Source organism: Entelurus aequoreus, linkage group LG17, assembly GCF_033978785.1.
Source record: "Entelurus aequoreus isolate RoL-2023_Sb linkage group LG17, RoL_Eaeq_v1.1, whole genome shotgun sequence".
Lineage (NCBI taxonomy): Eukaryota > Metazoa > Chordata > Actinopteri > Syngnathiformes > Syngnathidae > Entelurus > Entelurus aequoreus.
In genome coordinates this window covers 10,749,084-10,768,612 of record NC_084747.1, presented here as the reverse complement: position 1 = coordinate 10,768,612, position 19,529 = coordinate 10,749,084, and the positions used below count along the sequence as shown (strand labels likewise).

The window sequence follows — 19,529 nt, the reverse complement described above, 5'->3', positions numbered from 1 at the left end:
CACCAAGGACTGTTTTCACTGCTGGACTCTAGAAAGAGGTTCCGCAGCCTCCGTAGCAGAACCTCCAGGTTCTGTAACAGCTTCTTCCCTCAGGCCATAAGACTCTTGAACGCATCATAATTATCCCCTCAATTCCCCCCAAAAATGGATTAAGTGGCTGGAATATAAAGACAATATAACATACATCCATAAACGTAGATGCATATGCAAAAGTGCAATATATTTATCTTTACAGTAATCTTTTTATTTATATCTGCACCTTATTGCTTTTTTTATCCTGCACTGCCAACGAGCTAATGCAACGAAATGTCGTTCTTATCTGTACTGTAAAGTTCAAATTTGAATGACAATAAAAAGTAAGTCTAAGTCTAAGACCTACAAACACTGGCTGAGTAACAACAATATGAACGTTGCATGGAAATGTATCTGCCAGTTTCTGCATCCCACAGGGATTCTTCTTTTGTGTTTCTGCACCTGCGCTTCCCACACAAGGTTGCAACATTGTTTGTCAACACTGTCTGCTCTCATTTTGTCGCACATTTGACCCTCTGATGTTCTGTGTACCTACACTCTGTCCTCCCCGTCTAGGCCTGCTGTGTGTGTGTGTGTGTTGCGTGAGTGTGTGTGTGTGTGCGTGTGTGTGTGTCTGTGTGTGTGTGTGGTACACAGAACATCAATTTCCACACTTCTATTAGCACCGGGTCCAGTGGACCCCGGACATCTTATATGTAATAGAAATGTGTAGGGGGGGTGTATGGTTTGTGTTCATTAAATATGTATTCTGATATATGTTCTTCACAGAAAATGAGCCAAAGCCAGTGAGTCTCAGTTTGAAAAATTAATTAATTGTATCATTTTTCTTTTAATAAAAACCGAAAACGGGTCCCACAGACCCGAACACCACACAAGGGTTAAAAAGCCACAAAGTGCAACGGGTCCATCAGACCCACAAACGCTGGCTGAGTAACAACAATATGAACGTTGCACATAAAATTTCTCTGCCAGTTTCTGCATCCCACAGGGATTCTTCTTTTGTGTTTCTGCACCTGCGGTTCCCACACAAGGTTGCAACATTGTTTGTCAACACTGTCTGCTCTCATTTTCTCGCACATTTGACCCTCTGATGTTCTGTGTACCTACACTCTGTCCTGCTGTGTGCATGCGTGCGTGCGTGCGTGCGTGGTACACAGAACATCGATTTCCACACTTCTATTAGTCCCTGGTCCAGTGAACCCGGACCTGTAATAAAAATGTGTAGGGGGGGGTGTATGGTGTGTGGTCATTAAATATTTTTTCTGATATATGTTCTTCACAGAAAAATGAGCCAAAGTCAGTGAGTCTCAGTTTGAAAAGTTAATTAATTGGATCATTTTTCTGTGAATAAAAAATGAAAACGGGTCCCACAGACCCGAACGCCACACAAGGGTTAAAGTGTGCGCACGTGTTCATCAACGATCGTCAATCAATGTGGAATTAAAGTGCACATGTTGGAGTAGTCTGCCCCTCCCTGTCCATGGCTCCATTTAAATACACAAATCATATTTAAGTTAGCCATGTGCCCGAGATCCCCCAATCTACACATCCTAAAAACACAAAGATAATGAGTAAGCTGATTAAAAAGAAGAAGTTCTTGCTGGAGTGTAGAAATGTTGTCCATTCTACTTCTGTTACAAGTTAGTGCAGCAGTGCATGCGCCGGGGAAAGGTGAAAAATGAGTATACTTTGCACACTGAGACAATCGGGCTTGTTTGAAAGATCTTAAGATGTAGTTGAACCAGAAAAAAACAGCACGTTACTCAGTACGTGTCCTTGCACTAGACTGCTTATTTGCATCACAAATTAAAAGAACAGAACATTTTGAAGTGCATCGATGGTAAAAAAAAAAAAAAAAAGGAAATGGAGATACATTTAAGGAGGTAGCTCAGGAAATGTAAAAAAGCTGGCTTAATTGGGACCCCCGAACGAAATAGGAATGAGAGGAAAGAGAACGAAGCAGGTATATTCTAGGGCAAGTAATAAAGTGTACACAAACCTCTTTACGCTGCATTTGTTTTATATTATCGGACATCTCTAATTATAATCTGCAAATAATGTGCCGTTGTCGGTTGTCTGTGCTGTATAGAGCTACGTAGGTTAACCACATAATACTCCATATCAGTAGGTGGCAGCAGGTAGTTCATTGCTTTGTAGAAGTCAGAACGCGTCGAGGATGGTTTGTCGTGATCCCAATATGCAGAGCACAGCGGAAGACAGCGTGCAGGTAAAATGGTATGTAATGATTAAACCAAAAATGAACAAAAAGGAAAGGAAAAGGCACTGAAGCATAGGGATGGCAAGACAAAACGAAAGTGAAACTGAACTTGCTACAAAGCAAACCAAAACAGAATGCTGGACGACAGCAAAGACTTAACAGTGTGTGGAGCAGAGATGGCGTCCACAAAGCACATCCGTACATCAAGGTACAAGGTTTAACTTTATTGTCCCCCCGGGGAAATTTGTCTTGGGCACAGTGCATCATTGCTTTCTTAACATACACAAAAACAACAGAACAAAAACAACCACAAGCAGACAACTAACATTTAAACATCAGAACATGGAGCTTGATAGACATAGGTGGCACTTTGATGTAGGCATAAAATCTACAGTATGGAGATAAAGATAAAGTACCAGTGTGCATTGCACTAGAGCTCATCGATAAAGTGCTGTGTGCTAAAGTGCTTAGTTCTAAAGTGCTATGCGCTAAAGTGCTATGTGCTAAAAAAAAAAGTGCTAACCTATGTATTAACATTCAATTGCACATTGTTGGTCAGCTTAATGGAGGCTGGGACAAATGATAATTTAAGGCGGTTAGATTTGCATAGTGGGACCCGGAGTCTTCTCCCTGATGGCAGGGTAACCATATTCAGGAAAGAGTGGGTGTTGTGAGTTGGAAATGATTTTCTTAGCTTTTTTCCTAACTGCCTGCTCATAAATGCTCTTTATAGGCTCATATTCTTTCCTCCTTACGATTTTCATTGCGGTTTTATGCATGCCGGCCAGTCATGACATGACAATCAACAATGTCCCCACAAAGAAGGATGGCGTACACACAACTTAAATAGTCCTGATTGCTAACACAAAGCAGGTGCGGGCAATAGCACTCAAAGGAAGGCGTTACGTTGCTACAAGGAGAACACCAACAAAACAGGAAGGGTCACCAGAATAACAGCGCAGGACAGGAACTAAAGCACGACACACAGGAAAACAACAACAAACTCAAAATAAGTCACGACAACCTGGTGGAGTTTCATTTTGTAACCTTTTCTGCTGGTGGTGTGCCTCCGGATTTTCTTTATTAAAAACATGTGCCTTGGCTCAAAGAAGGTTGAAAAACACTAAACTAGAGTGTAAAAACAAGTCGACTTTATATGCATATGTGTTTCGTTGTATCCATGATGTAGAGGATGAATAAAGAAACGTTCTGGGTTTTATTTCAGTGTTGTAAGTCATTAACTACACTTTGTTCAATTTCATGTTTATTTTAGTTTATTAAGGATCGCCATTAATCTACACCGCAATGGAGACTATTCTTCCTGGGGTCCAGGCAAACAACATCACACAATCACAAAACAAAAGATTACAATGCAGTACAACATGATCAAACATGCTTTCACCAATTACAGACCAATCTCTCTTTTGCCTCACTTCTCAAAAATCTTAGAGAAACTACTTAACTCTCGACTTGAATCTTTTCCTGAGAAGCATCATATAATCAATGACGGTCAGTATGGCTTTAGGGCCAAAAGAACAACCTCTATGGCGATAACTGAAGCCATTGAAGAAATTACCAATGCACTGGAGCATAAAAGATATGCAGTTGGTATTTTTATTGATCTAAAGAAAGCATTTGATACCATTAATCATTCAATTCTACTAGATAAAATGGGAAGATATGGAATTAGTGGGCTGGCTGGTGACTGGTTAAAAAGTTATTTAACAGGGAGAGTACAGTTTGTTAAAATGGGTCAATTTTTATCTGATACTCTTGGCATTGCTTGTGGTGTCCCCCAAGGGTCCGTGTTGGGGCCAAAACTGTTTAATGTATATATTAATGATATGTTTAATACATCCAAAGTACTGAAATGTATACTATTTGCAGACGACACAAATATATTCTACAGAAGTGATGACTACAATGAGCTCATAAATACAGTAAACACAGAACTAAACATAGTAAAAAAAATGGATGGACACAAATAAATTATCTTTGAATATAAATAAAACTAAGATAGTGATGTTTGGAAATCGCAACATAACGTCTGAACAGAACATAAGTATTGATGGTACCCAAATTGAAATCGTAAATGAGAATACATTTTTGGGAGTAATAATTGATAGTAAACTATCATGGAAAGCTCATGTCAGACACATTAAAACAAAAATCTCCAAAGGCCTTTCAATTATAAACAAAGCAAAACTATACCTCAATGAAAATGCACTCCGTACTCTATACTGCACCTTGGTACTCCCATACCTTACATACTGTGTTGAAGTATGGGGGAATACTTACCACAACACAATTCATCCTCTGATCATATTACAGAAAAGAGCAGTGCGGATCATTCACAACGTTGGTTATTTAGAACATACTCATAATCTGTTTATGCAATCAAAGTTGCTCAAATTTGATGACCTTGTTAAATATAATACATTAATAATCTTATATAAAGCATTTAACAAATTATTGCCGCCTAATCTACAACGTTTTTTATAAGACGAGTGCAGGCTGATAACTTGAGAGGCTTTGGATATTTCTAATTGCCGAGAACTCAAACCACTGGTAAAGGTTTTTGTGTGTCTGTATGCGGAGTAAAACTATGTTTTTGTGTGTCTGTATGCGGAGTAAAACTATGAACAAACTGGACTTACAACACAAGCAATGCCAAACTATTAATGGATTTAAACTATTTTACAAACATGGGGTCTGGTTCAAATATAGAGATGAGGGTCTTTAATTTGACCTGCTGTTGTACTCTGTCTCAAAGTGTTAACATGTGCTCAATGTTTCCTTACCATTATTGCTATGTTGTCTATTACCATTATTGCTATGTTGTCTATTACCATTATTGCTATGTTGTCTTTTACCATTGTTGCTATGTTGTCTATTACCATTATTGCTATGTTGTCTTTTACCATTGTTGCTATGTCGTCTATTACCATTATTGCTATGTTGTCTATTACCATTATTGCTATGTTGTCTATTACCATTATTGTTATGTTGTCTATTACCATTATTGCTATGTTGTCTTTTACCATTGTTGCTATGTTGTCTATTACCATTATTGCTATGTTGTCTTTTACCATTGTTGCTATGTCGTCTATTACCATTATTGCTATGTTGTCTATTACCATTATTGCTATGTTGTCTATTACCATTATTGTTATGTTGTCTATTACCATTATTGCTATGTTGTCTATTACCATTATTGCTATGTTGTCTATTACCATTATTGCTATGTTGTTTATTACCATTATTGCTATGTTGTCTATTACCATTGTTGGTATATTCATTATTCCTACATTGTTGATACAAATGATTGTTACAGTGTAATAATTATTGTTACCTGTGGTAATGTCACTTTGATACAACATCTGTATTACAATCCTTGAACAAAGTAAGAGTGAAACTCATGTGAATAATCACTGAATGGAGAACTGGGGGTGGAATTAAATACATTATCTTCTTCCCACTCCCTTTCAGGAAAACTGGACAATCATGCATTACATACTATACATTACCTTTTGCACTATATTAATTTATATTATCATGTGTTGTCAACTTTGTACATTTTTATGTCATTGCCTGAAATAAATAAATAAATGAAAGAAGAAAAAAAAAATATATATATATATATATATATATATATATATATATATATATATATATATATATATATATATATATATATATATATATATATATATATATATATATATATATATATATATGTGTGTGTGTGTGTGTGTTATGTTATAATGTGTTATGTTTTGTATGCTATATTATATTTTATTATTTTATATTGTATTATATATTTCATTATGATTGTAGAAACAAACAACTTCCTCCTTGAATAAAAGGTGATTCATGTTTATTATAAAAAAGGGTTGTTTATGTTGTATGTGAGCGTAAAAATATGTTTTGATTTAAATATTTCATTATGCATAATCATTTCTTATAGCTACGCAAAATATATATATTACAATTAATGCATGTATTTTGAAAATAATACAGCCGTAAAGTAGGAAGCAGAAGTTGCGGATATCTGGCGCATGCGCAAACAGACGGATCGCAGCTGAACTTGTTTGGCGGACGACAAGATGGCGTACTGGGCGACTGTCGCTTACTAAAGAAGTTTCACGATCTAACGGTTATTTGTATTCTCAACGATTCGTCTTTTTAAAGTACACGAAACTCAGGCTGAGTTTGGAGCGTTGGAGTGTTATGTGAAGTGAAGATTGAAGACGTGATAGATGATGGACGACTACTGCTATGCTAAGATGGCGACGTCCGCTAAAAGAGAAAGTGAAAGAGAATCAGCGCCACCAACGGAGAACAATCTGAAAAGCGAAGATGAAGGTGAGTGTGTTGCGTTCCCTCATTTAAAAGCTGTTTGAATTCCAAGCCCTAAAATCGAAATTAGCCGACCTTGTTGAAGAATGTAAAGAAAGAGCCGCCATGATTGTTAGCTTGAAGAAGGCAGTGGAGTTCACATCAGAGGAGATGAAAGAATGCAAAAGTCAAATGAAGAAAGTGGAAGAGCAAAACAAGCGCTTGTGTGAAGAAAATAATGATGTGAAAGAAGAGATGTTGGGGAAGAGTAAGAGATGTGAAGAGAAGACTGGACCACATGTCTACATCAACGTGCAGAGGATTGGAGGTCATAAAGAACAAGAATCATTTCATTACTGTCAACTTTGGATTATTGGGAAGTTCTCCACAAGTGTCACAGCTCATGAAGTAAATGAAAGTTACAGACACAAATTTAAATAATTAGAATGTTTCTTTCTACAAATCAAAATATATTTTTGGCTCTATGAATGAACCTAAAATATGTATTCCATCCATCCATTTTTCTACCGCTTATTCCCTTCGGGATCGCGGGGGGCGCTGGAGCCTATCTCAGCTACAATCGGGCGGAAGGCGGGGTACACCCTGGACAAGTCGCCACCTCAAATATGTATTGTAAAAAAAAAAAAACACTTTCCTTAAATTGCGAAAAGTCTAAATGTCATTGTATATTTCTACAAGAACTGCGATGAGGTGGCGACTTGTCCAGGGTATACCCCGTCTTCCGCCCGAATGCAGCTGAGATAGGCTCCAGCACTCCCCGCGACCCTGAAAGGGACAAGCGGTAGAAAATGGATGGATGGCTGGATTTCTACAAGAAACTCATTCTTTAAATGTGGACACTTCTTCCTTAATACCTTAGGACTGATTATAGGCAGTACCTTGGTTTTTGCCAGCACTTTGAAGAGTCGTGCTTCAGAAACCTGCGCCGGTATACATGGATTTTCCAATAAACTACTTTTAATGGCGGGCTCAGTGACTACTATTTATGGCAATGGAGGAGCCAATGAAAGGGTAAGTAATAACAGTTAACCCTTGTGCAACGTTCATATTGTTGTTACTCAGCCAGCGTTTGTGGGTCTGATGGATCCGTTGCATTTTGTGGCTTTTAATGCCTCACAATTTATGTTAAAATACTGAACAGATGTTTACCTTATCCCAATAAACATCTGTTCAGTATTTCAACATAAAAGTGTTTGATTGTGAGGCATTAAAAGCCACAAAATGCAACGGGTCCATTAGACCCACAAATACTGGCTGAGTAACAACAATATGAACATTGCACGGAAAATTTCTCTGGCAGTTTCTGCATCCCACAGGGATTCTTCTTTTGTGTTTCTACACCTGCGGTTCCCACACAAGGTTGCAACATTGTTTGTTTGATATATGTTCTTCACAGAAAATGAGCCAAAGCCAGTGAGTCTCAGTTTGAAAAATTTATTAATTGTATAATTTTTCTTTTTATAAAAAATGAAAACGGGTCCCACAGACCCGAACACCACACAACGGTTAAATGGCAATAAAAAGCATTAAACACAATGTCTAGAGGCATTAAATAATTTAAACAATTATAGGATTTGGCCGATTAGTCAATCCATCAAACGATAAATGAATTGTGTGGTGTTCGGGTCTGTGGGACCTGTTTTGATTTTTTATTAAAAGAAAAATGAAAAATGATTTCTATTACATATAAGATGTCCGGGTCCACTGGACCCAGGGCTAATAGAAGTGTGGAAATTGATGTTCTGTGTACCACACACACACACATAGCAGGCCTAGACAGGAGGAGGACAGAGTGTAGGTACACAGAACATCAGAGGGTCAAATGTGCGAGAAAATGAGAGCAGACAGTGTTGACAAACAATGTTGCAACCTTGTGTGGGAACCGCAGGTGCAGAAACACAAAAGAAGAATCCCTGTGGGATGCAGAAACTGCCAGAGAAATTTTCCGTGCAAACTTTCATATCGTTGTTACTCAGCCAGCGTTTGTGGGTCTGATGGACCCGTTGCATTTTGTGGCTTTTAAAGGCCTACTGAAATGATTTTTTTTTTATTTAAACGGGGATAGCAGATCCATTCTGTGTCATACTTGATCATTTCGCGATATTGCCATATTTTTGCTGAAAGGATTTAGTAGAGAACATTGACGATAAAGTTTGCAACTTTTGGTCGCTGATAAAAAAAGCCTTGCCTGTACCGGAAGTAGCGGGACGTCACAGGTTGAAGGGCTCCTCACATTTGCTCATCGTTTACACCAGCAGCGAGAGCGATTCGGACCGAGAAAGAGACGATTACCCCATTAATTTGAGCCAGGATGAAAGATTCGTGGATGAGGAACGTGAGAATGAAGGACTAGAGTGCAGTGCAGGACGCATCTTTTTTCGCTCTGACCGTAACTTAGGTACAAGCTGGCTCATTGGATTCCACACTCTCTCCTTTTTCTATTGTGGATCACGGATTTGTATTTTAAACCACCTCGGATACTATATCCTCTTGAAAATGAGAGTCGAGAACGAGAAATGGACATTCACAGTGACTTTTATCTCCACAACAATACATCGGCGAAGCACTTTAGCTACGGAGCTAACGTGATAGCATCGAGCTTAACTGCAGATAGAAACAATAGAAATAAAGCCCTGACTGGAAGGATAAACAGAAGATCAACAATACTATTAAACCATGGACATGTAACTACACGGTTAATGCTTTCCAGGCTGGCGAAGCTTAACAATGCTGTTGCTAACGACGCCATTGAAGCTAACTTAGCAACGGGACCTCACAGAGCTATGCTAAAAACATTAGCTATCCACCTACGCCAGCCAGCCCTCATCTGCTCATCAACACCCGTGCTCACCTGCGTTCCAGCGATCGACGGAGCGACGAAGGACTTCACCCGATCATCCGTGCGGTCGGCGGCTAGCGTCGGATAGCGCGTCTGCTATCCAACTCAAAGTCCTCCTGGTTGTGTTGCTGCAGCCAGTTGCTAATACACCGATCCCACCTACAGCTTTCTTCTTTGCAGTCTCCATTGTTCATTAAACAAATTGCAAAAGATTCACCAACACAGATGTCCAGAATACTGTGGAATTTTGCCATGAAAACAGAGCTTTTTGTATTGGATACAATGGTGTCCAAATACTTCCGTTTCAACCATTGACGTCACGCGCATACGTCATCATACATAGACGTTTTCAACTGGAAGTTTCCTGGGAAATTTAAAATGTCACTTTATAAGTTAACCCGGCCGTATTGGCATGTGTTGCAATGTTAAGATTTCATCATTGATATATAAACTATCAGACTGCGTGGTCGGTAGTAGTGGCTTTCAGTAGGCCTTTAAAGGCCTACTGAAACCCACTACTACCGACCACGCAGTCTGATAGTTTATATATCAATGATGAAATCTTAACATTATAACACATGCCAATACGGCCGGGTTAACTTATAAAGTGACATTTTAAATTTGCCGCTAAACTTCCGGTTCGAAACGCCTCTGAGGATGACGTATGCGCGTGACGTGGCCCGGCGAACACGGGTATGCCTTCCACATTGAAGCCGGTACGAAAAAGCTCTGTTTTCATTTCATAATTCCACAGTATTCTGGACATCTGTGTTCGTGAATCTGTTTCAATCATGTTCATTGCATTATGGAGAAGGAAGCCGAGCAAGCAAAGAAGAAAGTTGTCGGTGCGAAATGGACGTATTTTTCGAACGTAGTCAGCCACAACAGTACACAGCCGGCGCTTCTTTGTTTACATTCCCGAAAGATGCAGTCAAGATGGAAGAACTCGGATAACAGAGACTCTAACCAGGAGGACTTTTGATTTGGATACACAGACGCCTGTAGAGAACTGGGACAACACAGACTCTTACCAGGATTACTTTGATTTGGATGACAAAGACGCAGACGTGCTACTGTGAGTATGCAGCTTTGGCTTTTTTTTGCGTATGTACGTAACTTTTTTTAAATATATAAGCTTTATGAACCTTGGGTTAGGTGAACGGTCTTTTGGGCTGAGTGATTGTGTGTGTTGATCATGTGTTTGAATTGTATTGGCGTGTTCTATGGAGCTAGGAGCTAGCAGAGGAGCTAGGAGCTAGCATAACACGTACCGTACCGTACGTGCGCGTCACGTACGTAACTTTTTAAAAATATATAAGCTTTATGAACCTTGGGTTAGGTGAACGGTCTTTTGGGCTGAGTGATTGTGTGTGTTGATCGGGTGTTTGAATTGTATTGGCGTGTTCTATGGAGCTAGGAGCTAGCAGAGGAGCTAGGAGCTAGCATAACAAACACGCAGGTGTTATTATGCAGGATTAATTTGTGGCATATTAAATATAAGCCTGGTTGTGTTGTGGCTAATAGAGTATATATATGTCTTGTGTTTATTTACTGTTGTAGTCATTCCCAGCTGAATATCAGGTACCGTGAGTATGCAGCCTTGGCTGCTAAACATTCGATAACTTGACCGTATGTGCGCGTCACGTACGTAACTTTTTAAAAATATATAAGCTTTATGAACCTTGGGTTAGGTAAACGGTCTTTTGGGCTGAGTGATTGTGTGTGTTGATCAGGTGTTTGAATTGTATTGGCGTGTTCTATGGAGCTAGGAGCTAGCGGAGGAGCTAGGAGCTAGCATAACAAACACGCAGGTGTTTTTATGCAGGATTAATTTGTGGCATATTAAATATAAGCCTGGTTGTGTTGTGGCTAATAGAGTATATATATGTCTTGTGTTTATTTACTGTTGTAGTCATTCCCAGCTGAATATCAGGTCACCCCCGGCTCTCACAGCATCTTCCCTATCTGAATAGCTTCAACTCCCCACTAGTCCTTCACTTGCACTTTACTCATCCACAAATCTTTCATCCTCGCTCAAATTAATGGGGAAATTGTCGCTTTCTCGGTCCGAATCTCTCTCACTTCATGCGGCCATCATTGTAAACAATAGGGAACTTTGCGTATATGTTCAACTGACTACGTCACGCTACTTCCGGTAGGTGCAAGCCTTTTTTTTATCAGATACCAAAAGTTGCAATCTTTATCGTCGTTGTTCTATACTAAATCCTTTCAGCAAAAATATGGCAATATCGCGAAATGATCAAGTATGACACATAGAATAGATCTGCTATCCCCGTTTAAATAAAAAAAATTCATTTCAGTAGGCCTTTAATGCCTCACAATCAAACACTTTTATGCTACAATACTGAACAGATATTCAGATGTTCAGTATTTTAGCATACACAAGGGTTAAGAACGTTGCGGTCAGCGATATATTGCTATGTCTGTGTGTGTTTCTTTTCCTCCTGCCTGGTTTTAAAACTGGATAAAAGAAGAGGTCCTGTAAGGTCAGAAAGTGTGAAAAGCGCTGCCTCAATACGGAAAACTTAAACGGCTCGGGGGCCCAATTTTGGCCATTAGTGACTGTCGGCGTGCAGTTCTTATCTCTGACTCCATGTCATGTTCATGGGGAGTCTGAGCTTGTTTCATACCCGACTCTTTTATTGCAGTCGTCTGCAGTTCAACACACATGAGCTAACTTAACTAACATTAGCAACTGGCCTAGGATGGTCAAACAAGACAATTCTCTCAACAGACCACAACTCTTTTATTCTCTGACATTCCCACAGTAAATGAATACAAGTTAATTCAGCTGCCTGACACTCTATACATCACTTGTTATCTGCTGTACGCGTTTTAAACAACTGTGAGGGTGCAAAATACAAAAGCAGTGAAGTTGTCACGTTGTGTAAATGGTAAATAAAAACAGAATACAATGATTTGCTAATCCTTTTCAACTTATATTCAATTGAATAGACGGCAAAGACAAGATATTTCATGTTCCAATGAAGAAACTTAATTGTGTTTTACAAATAATCATTAACTTAGAATTTAATGGCAGCAACACATTGCAAAAAAGTTGTCACAGGTGCATTTTTACCACTGTGTTACATGGCCTTTCCTTTTAACAACACTCAGTAAACGTTTGGGAACTGAGGAGACACATTTTTAAAAGCTTTTTTATGTGGAATTCTTTCCCATTCTTGCTTGATGTACAGCTTAAGTTGTTCAACAGTCCGGGGGTCTCCGTTGTGGTATTTTAGGCTTCATAATGCGCCACACATTTTCAATGGGAGACAGGTCTGGACTACAGGCAGGCCAGTCTAGTACCCGCACTCTTTTACTATGAAGCCACGCTGTTATAACACGTGGCTTGGCATTGTCTTGCTGAAATAAGCAGGGGCGTCCATGAAAAAGATGTTGCTTGGATGGCAACATATGTTGCTCCAAAACCTGTATGTACCTTTCAGCATTAATGGTGCCTTCACAGATGTGTAAGTTACCCATGCCTTGGGCACTAATACACCCCCATACCATCACAGATGCTGGCTTTTCAACTTTGCGCCTATAACAATCCGGATGGTTCTTTTCCTCTTTGGTCCAAAGGACACAACGTCCACAGTTTCCAAAACCAATTTGAAATGTGGACTCGCCAGACCACAGAACACTTTTCCACTTTGCATCAGTCCATCTTAGAAGAGCTCAGGCCAAGCGAAGCCGGCGCCGTTTCTGGGTGTTGTTGATAAATAACTTTGGCTTTGCATAGTAGAGTTTTAACTTGCACGTACAGATGTAGTGACAAACTGTAGTTACTCACAGTGGTTTTCTGAAGTGTTCCAGAGCCCATGTGGTGATATCCTTTACACACTGATGTCGCTTTTTGATGCAGTACCGCCTGAGGGATCGAAGGTCCGTAATATGATCGCTTACATGCAGTGATATCTCCAGATTCTCTGAACCTTTTGATGATGATGATACAGACCGTAGATGGTGAAATCCTTTAATTCCTTGCAATAGCTTGTTGAGAAATGTTGTTCTTAAACAATTTGCTCAGGCATTTGTTGACAAAGTGGTGACCCTCGCCCCGTCCTTGTTTGTGAATGACTGAGCATTTCATGGAAGCTGCTTTTATACCCAATCATGGCACCCACCTGTTCCCAATTAGCCTGGTCACCTGTGGGATGTTCCAAATAAGTGTTTGATGAGCATTCCTCAACTTTCTCAGTCTTTTTTGCCACTTGTGCCAGCTTTTTTGAAACATGTTGCAGGCATCAAATTCCAAATGAGCAAATATTTGCAGAAAATAACAAAGTTTACCAGTTCAAACGTTAAATATCTTGTCTTTGCAGTCTATTCAATTGAATATAAGGATTTGCAGATCATTGTATTCTCTTTTTATTTACCATTTACACATCATGACAACTTCACTGCTTTTGGGTTTTGTACAATACAAAGTCGGACCACTAGATGCTACCACAGAAAAATAAATAAAGATAAATTCCCAGGTGAAACAGTCTTGTGAGCCAATTCTAATTGACTAAGTAGTGAAACATTATGTAAACGTTTCAACTATTCCAGATTCTCATTGTCAAATGCTAACAATTGTGCGTATACAGACAATTGTAAGCTTTTGACTATATATACTAACCATATGCGTTCGAACATGGGCACAGTTTTTGTTATAATGGCATTAAAAAGTAGGGATGTCCTTATAATGGCTTTTTGCCGATATTCCGATATTGTCCAACTCTTTAATTACCGATACTGATATCAACCGATACCGATATCAACCGATATATGCAGTCGTGGAATTAACACATTATTATGCCTAATTTGGACAACCATGTATGGTGAAGATAAGGTACTTTTTAAAAATAATAATAAAATAAGATAAACTAAATTAAAAACATTTTCTTGAATAAAAAAGAAAGTAAAACAATATAAAAACAGTTACATAGAAACTAGTAATTAATGAAAATGAGTAAAATTAACTGTTAAAGGTTAGTACTATTAGTGGACCAGCAGCACGCACAATCATGTGTGCTTACGGACTGTATCCCTTGCAGACTGTATTGATATATATTGATATATAATGTAGGAACCAGAATATTGATAACAGAAAGAAATGGGGGGAGGGAGGTTTTTTGGGTTGGTGCACTAATTGTAAGTGTATCTTGTGTTTTTTTATGTTTATTTAATAAATTTAAAAAAAACTACCCGATACAGATAATAAAAAAACGATACCGATAATGTCCGATATTACATTTTAACGCATTTAGGACATCCCTATTAAAAAGCATTATATTAGATTTGCTGACACCTGTAGAAACACTGTAAAATATAAATTTGAATAGAAACTTGAGTCACAATACAATACTGTAATATTGTGACATACAGTGGTGGTCAAAAGTGTACATACACTTGTAAAGAACATCATGGCATGGCTGTCTTGAGTTTCCAATCATTTCTACAACTCTTATTTTTTTGTGATAGAATGATTGGAGCACATACTTGTTGGTCTCAAAAAACATTCATGAAGTTTGCTTCTTTTATGAATTTATTATGAGTCTACTGAAAATGTGAGCAAATGTGCTTCAAAAGTATACATACAGCAATGTTAATATTTGCTTACATGTCCCTTGGCAAGTTTCACTGCAATAAGGCGCTTTTGGTAGCCATCCACAAGCTTCTGCTTGAATTTTTTGACCACAAAATTGCTGCAGTTCAGCTAAATGTGTTGCTTTTCTGACATTGACTTGATTCTTCAGCATTGTCCACACGTTTAAGTCAGGACTATGGGAAAGCCATTCTAATACCTTCATTCTAGCCTGATTTAGACATTCCTTTACCACTTTTGACGTGTGTTTGGGGTCATTGTCCTGTTGGAACACCCAACTGTGCCCAAGACCCAACCTCCGGGCTGATGGTTTTAGCTTGTTCTGAAGAATTTGGAGGTAATCCTCCTTTTTCATTGTCCAATTTACTCTCTGTAAAGCAGCAGTTCCATTGGCAGCAAAACAGGCCCAGAGCATAATAGTACCACCACCATGCTGGATGGTAGGGATGGTGTTTCTGGGATTAAAGGCCTCACCTTTTCTCCTCCAAACATATTGCTGGGTGTTGTGGCCAAACAGCTCAATTTTTGTTTCATCTGACATCACATGGACAAAGATAAGACCTTCTGGAGGAAAGTTCTGTGGTCAGATGAAGCAAATGTCGCTGTTTGGCCACAACACCCAGCAATATGTTTGGAGGACAAAAGGTGAGGCCTTTAATCCCAGGAACACCTCTGCCTGTTTTCTGGATTAAAGTCATGGCAGAATACCCCGAGATCGCCACCACAGCACTGAAACCACTGTTGCCATTTCCAACATCCTATCTGTGTGAAGAGGGATTTTCTGCAGTGACAGCCACCAAAACAACGTAGCAGACTGGACATAAGCAACACACTTCGGGTGTCTTTGTCTCCCATTACCCCCAGTTGGGACCGTCTCGTTCCAGAGAAACAAGCTCAGGGCTCCCATTGATTTAGCGTTACGGTGAGTTAAAAATCTCATGCACTTTATATTTGTTTTTTATGTTGTATCTGCATCTTATTTTGAAGGCATGTAAACGTTACCATAGCAACGAAAATCAGAGCGCGTTTGGGCAGAGGGAGGTGAGGGAGAGGAGGAGCTTGTGAGTGGACTCGGGCACACAAACATGCAGGAGGCTTATCTGACAGTTCAAACTGACAACTTTATTTCAGCTGTTGAAAAATAACATTCATAATGAAAGTAGTGTGGAATTGGTAATTCTTGTCATTTATATATTTTTCCACGTGATTTTTTTTTATCTTTGTAATGGGCAGAGAGGAAGTTACCAGAGACGTTGATGTTATACTCATGTTATGTTGTTGGCGCAATGTGCTAATAAAGGTCCATATGAGTACACAGTGGATTCACGTTTATTATTTTAATTTTTTAATGGAAAAAAAAAAAAAAAAATCCCCCCCCCCCACTTCCCCCCCTCGCCGGGCCGCGGGACAAATTATCAAGCGTTGACCGGTCCGCAGCTACAAAAAGGTTGGGGACCACTGCACTAGATGACAGTAATAATTCATTGGACAAACTGTGTCAAAACAACAAAGTAATTCAAATGATCTCATTCATTGTAATTGTACAGAGTGGATCAAATTTCTTTCTACTTAAATGTAAAAAAAAAAATCCTCTACTTCTTAACTGTTAACTTCTTAAAAATAGATATGTTTATGGAAAAATCTGGCGATATGTTTCCATATTGATGTGTTTCCCCTACACTGCTAGTTTGTAGTATCCTAATGTCCACCCAAACAAATATTTTTTATTTTCTGTGATTTTAGATCCACTTGTCTGAGTTTAATCCAAGTCATGTAAACATTGATCCATCATTCTGGCAAGGCACTAAATGAATGGCCATGAAACACTACACACACATACAGTACATAGAAGGAAGTGTTTAAAAAGTGTTTGTGTTGTTTGTGTCTTGCAGGTGTCCAGCAGCTGATCGGTAATCCAGAAGAAGTTTCCCCTCAGTTCGGGGGGAGCTCCACTTTGAAGCAGGAGACTCCACAACCACCCTGCATTAAAAAGGAAGAGGAGGAACTCTGCATCACTCAGGAGGGAGAGTGTCTTCTAGGACGAGAGGAAGCTGATTACACCAAGTTTCCACGGAGTATTCTCTCCGTGAAGATTGAAGATGATGAAGAGAAACCACAAGTAGACAACCTCTTAGCTCCACTATCAGATAGTGAGGCTGAAGACGAGGTTGAAGTAACTTTGAGCAGCGATACAGACTGTGAAGGTGATATGAGGACTCACACTGACAACAAACACTCTGAATGCTCTACAAAGAAGAAAAGTAAAAATTGTTTCAGCTGCTCAGTTTGTGCTAAAAGCTTTCCTAAAAACAGCCAATTAACTTATCACATGAGAACACACACAGGAGAAACACCATTTACTTGTCCATTTTGCTGTAACAGCTTTTCTCAAAAGAGCAGTTGGACCCGTCACATGAAACTGCACACAGGAGAAAAACCATTTAATTGTTCTGTTTGCGGCAAAAGCTTTTCTCAAAAGAGCAATTGGGCGTCTCACAACAGAACACACACAGGAGAAAAACCGTATAGTTGTTCCGTTTGTGGTAAAGGTGTTGCCAGAAAGAACCATTTGACTGAACACATGAGAATGCACACAGGAGAACAACCATATAACTGTTCAGTTTGCGGTAAAAGGTTTTCTCTACAGGGCAGTTTGACGCAACACATGAGAACACACACAGGAGAAAAAAAGTTTACTTGTTCAGTTTGTGGTAAAAGCTGTTCTCAAAGCACCCATTTGACTGGACACATGAGAATACACACAGGAGAAAAACCCTTTAATTGCTCAGTTTGCTGTAAACGTTTTTCTCATAGCAGTGGTTTGAGTCAACACATGAGAAGGCACACTGGGCAAAAAACTTTTAACTGTTCAGTTTGTCCTGAAAGCTTTTCTCTCAAGGGCAATTTCACACAACACATGAAAACACACGCTGGAGAAAAAATATACAGCTGCTCAGTTTGAATAAAGATGAAGTTAAAAGAAAGTGTTCATATTTATCACTCAGGTCTAAGAGAGCACAATCTGAAGGTTCAATGTGCACAATTGAATATCTTAGTTGTTCAGACTGTAATGTGTGTGTACAAGTTTAGATTAGATGATGAGGTAATGGGTCCCATTTTTATAGTCTTTGGTATGACTCGGCCGGGGTTTGAACTCACGACCTACCCATCTCAGGGTGGACACTCTAACCACAAGGCCACTGAGTAGGCTTCTTCAGGAAATGAACAGCATTACTAGTCTGGGAATTTATCTCAGTGCAGTTATCAATCATGTTTGTATGATCATTTTCATTTTGAAGCAGTAATATTAAAGGCCTACTGAAAGCCACTACTACCGACCACGCAGTCTGATAGTTTATATGTCAATGATGAAATCTTAACATTGCAACACATGCCAATACGGCCGGGTTAACTTATAAAGTGCAATTTTAAATTTCACGGGAAACTTCCGGTTGAAAACGTCTATGTATGATGACGTTTGCGTGTGGCGTCGATGGTTGAAACGGAAGTATTCGGACACATTGTATCCAATACAAACAGCTCTGTTTTCATCACAAAATTCCACAGTATTCTGGACATCTGTGTTGGTGAATCTTTTGCAATTTGTTCAATGAACAATGGAGACTGCAAAGAAGAAAGCTGTAGGTAGGATCGGTGTATTAGCGGCCGGCTACAGCAACACAACCAGGAGGACTTTGAGGATAGCAGACACGCTATCCGACGCTAGCCGCCAACCGCATCGATGATCGGGTGAAGTCCTCTGTCGCGCCGTCGATCGCTGGAACGCAGGTGAGCACGGGTGTTGATGAGCAGATGAGGGCTGGCGTAGGTGGAGAGATAATGTTTTTATCAGAGCTCTGACGAGGTCCCGTAGCTAAGTTAGCTTCAATGGCGTCGTTATCAACAGAATTGCTAGGCTTCGACAGGCGGCACAGGATTAACCGTGTAGTTACAGGTCCAGTGTTTGGTTCGGTGTCTCCTGATAGTAGTATTGTTGATCTTCTGTCTATCCTTCCAGTCAGGGGCTTATTTTTTTTGTTTCTATCTACATTTAAGCACGATGCTATCACGTTAGCTCCATAGCTAAAGTGCTTCACCGATGTATTGTCGTGGAGATAAAAGTCACTGTGAATGTCCATTTCGCGTTCTCGACTCTCATTTTCAAGAGGATATAGTATCCGAGGTGGTTTAAAATACAAATCCGTGATCCACAATAGAAAAAGGAGAGAGTGTGGAATCCAATGAGCCAGCTTGTACCTAAGTTACGGTCAGAGCGAAAAAAGATACGTCCTGCACTGCACTCTAGTCCTTCACTCTCACGTTACTCATCCACGAATCTTTCATCCTGGCTCAAATTAATGGGGTAATCGTTGCTTTCTCGGTCCGAATCGCTCTCGCTCCATTGTAAACAATGTGCAGATGTGAGGAGCCCTTCAACCTGTGACGTCACGCTACTTCCGGTA

The 19,529-nt window shown here is 39.5% G+C and overlaps 1 protein-coding gene across 1 annotated transcript; it reads left to right on the top strand.

Annotated features, from left to right (window-relative positions):
- The first annotated feature begins 6,281 nt into the window (after positions 1 to 6,281).
- On the top strand, positions 6,282 to 18,326 carry LOC133632333 (gastrula zinc finger protein XlCGF8.2DB-like). The gene is made up of 2 exons (XM_062024714.1): positions 6,282 to 6,616; positions 16,959 to 18,326. The coding sequence occupies exons 1-2, from the start codon at positions 6,511 to 6,513 to the stop codon at positions 18,026 to 18,028; spliced, it is 1,176 nt and encodes a 391-aa protein (XP_061880698.1). The 5' UTR covers positions 6,282 to 6,510; the 3' UTR covers positions 18,029 to 18,326.
- The last annotated feature ends 1,203 nt before the right edge of the window (positions 18,327 to 19,529 follow it).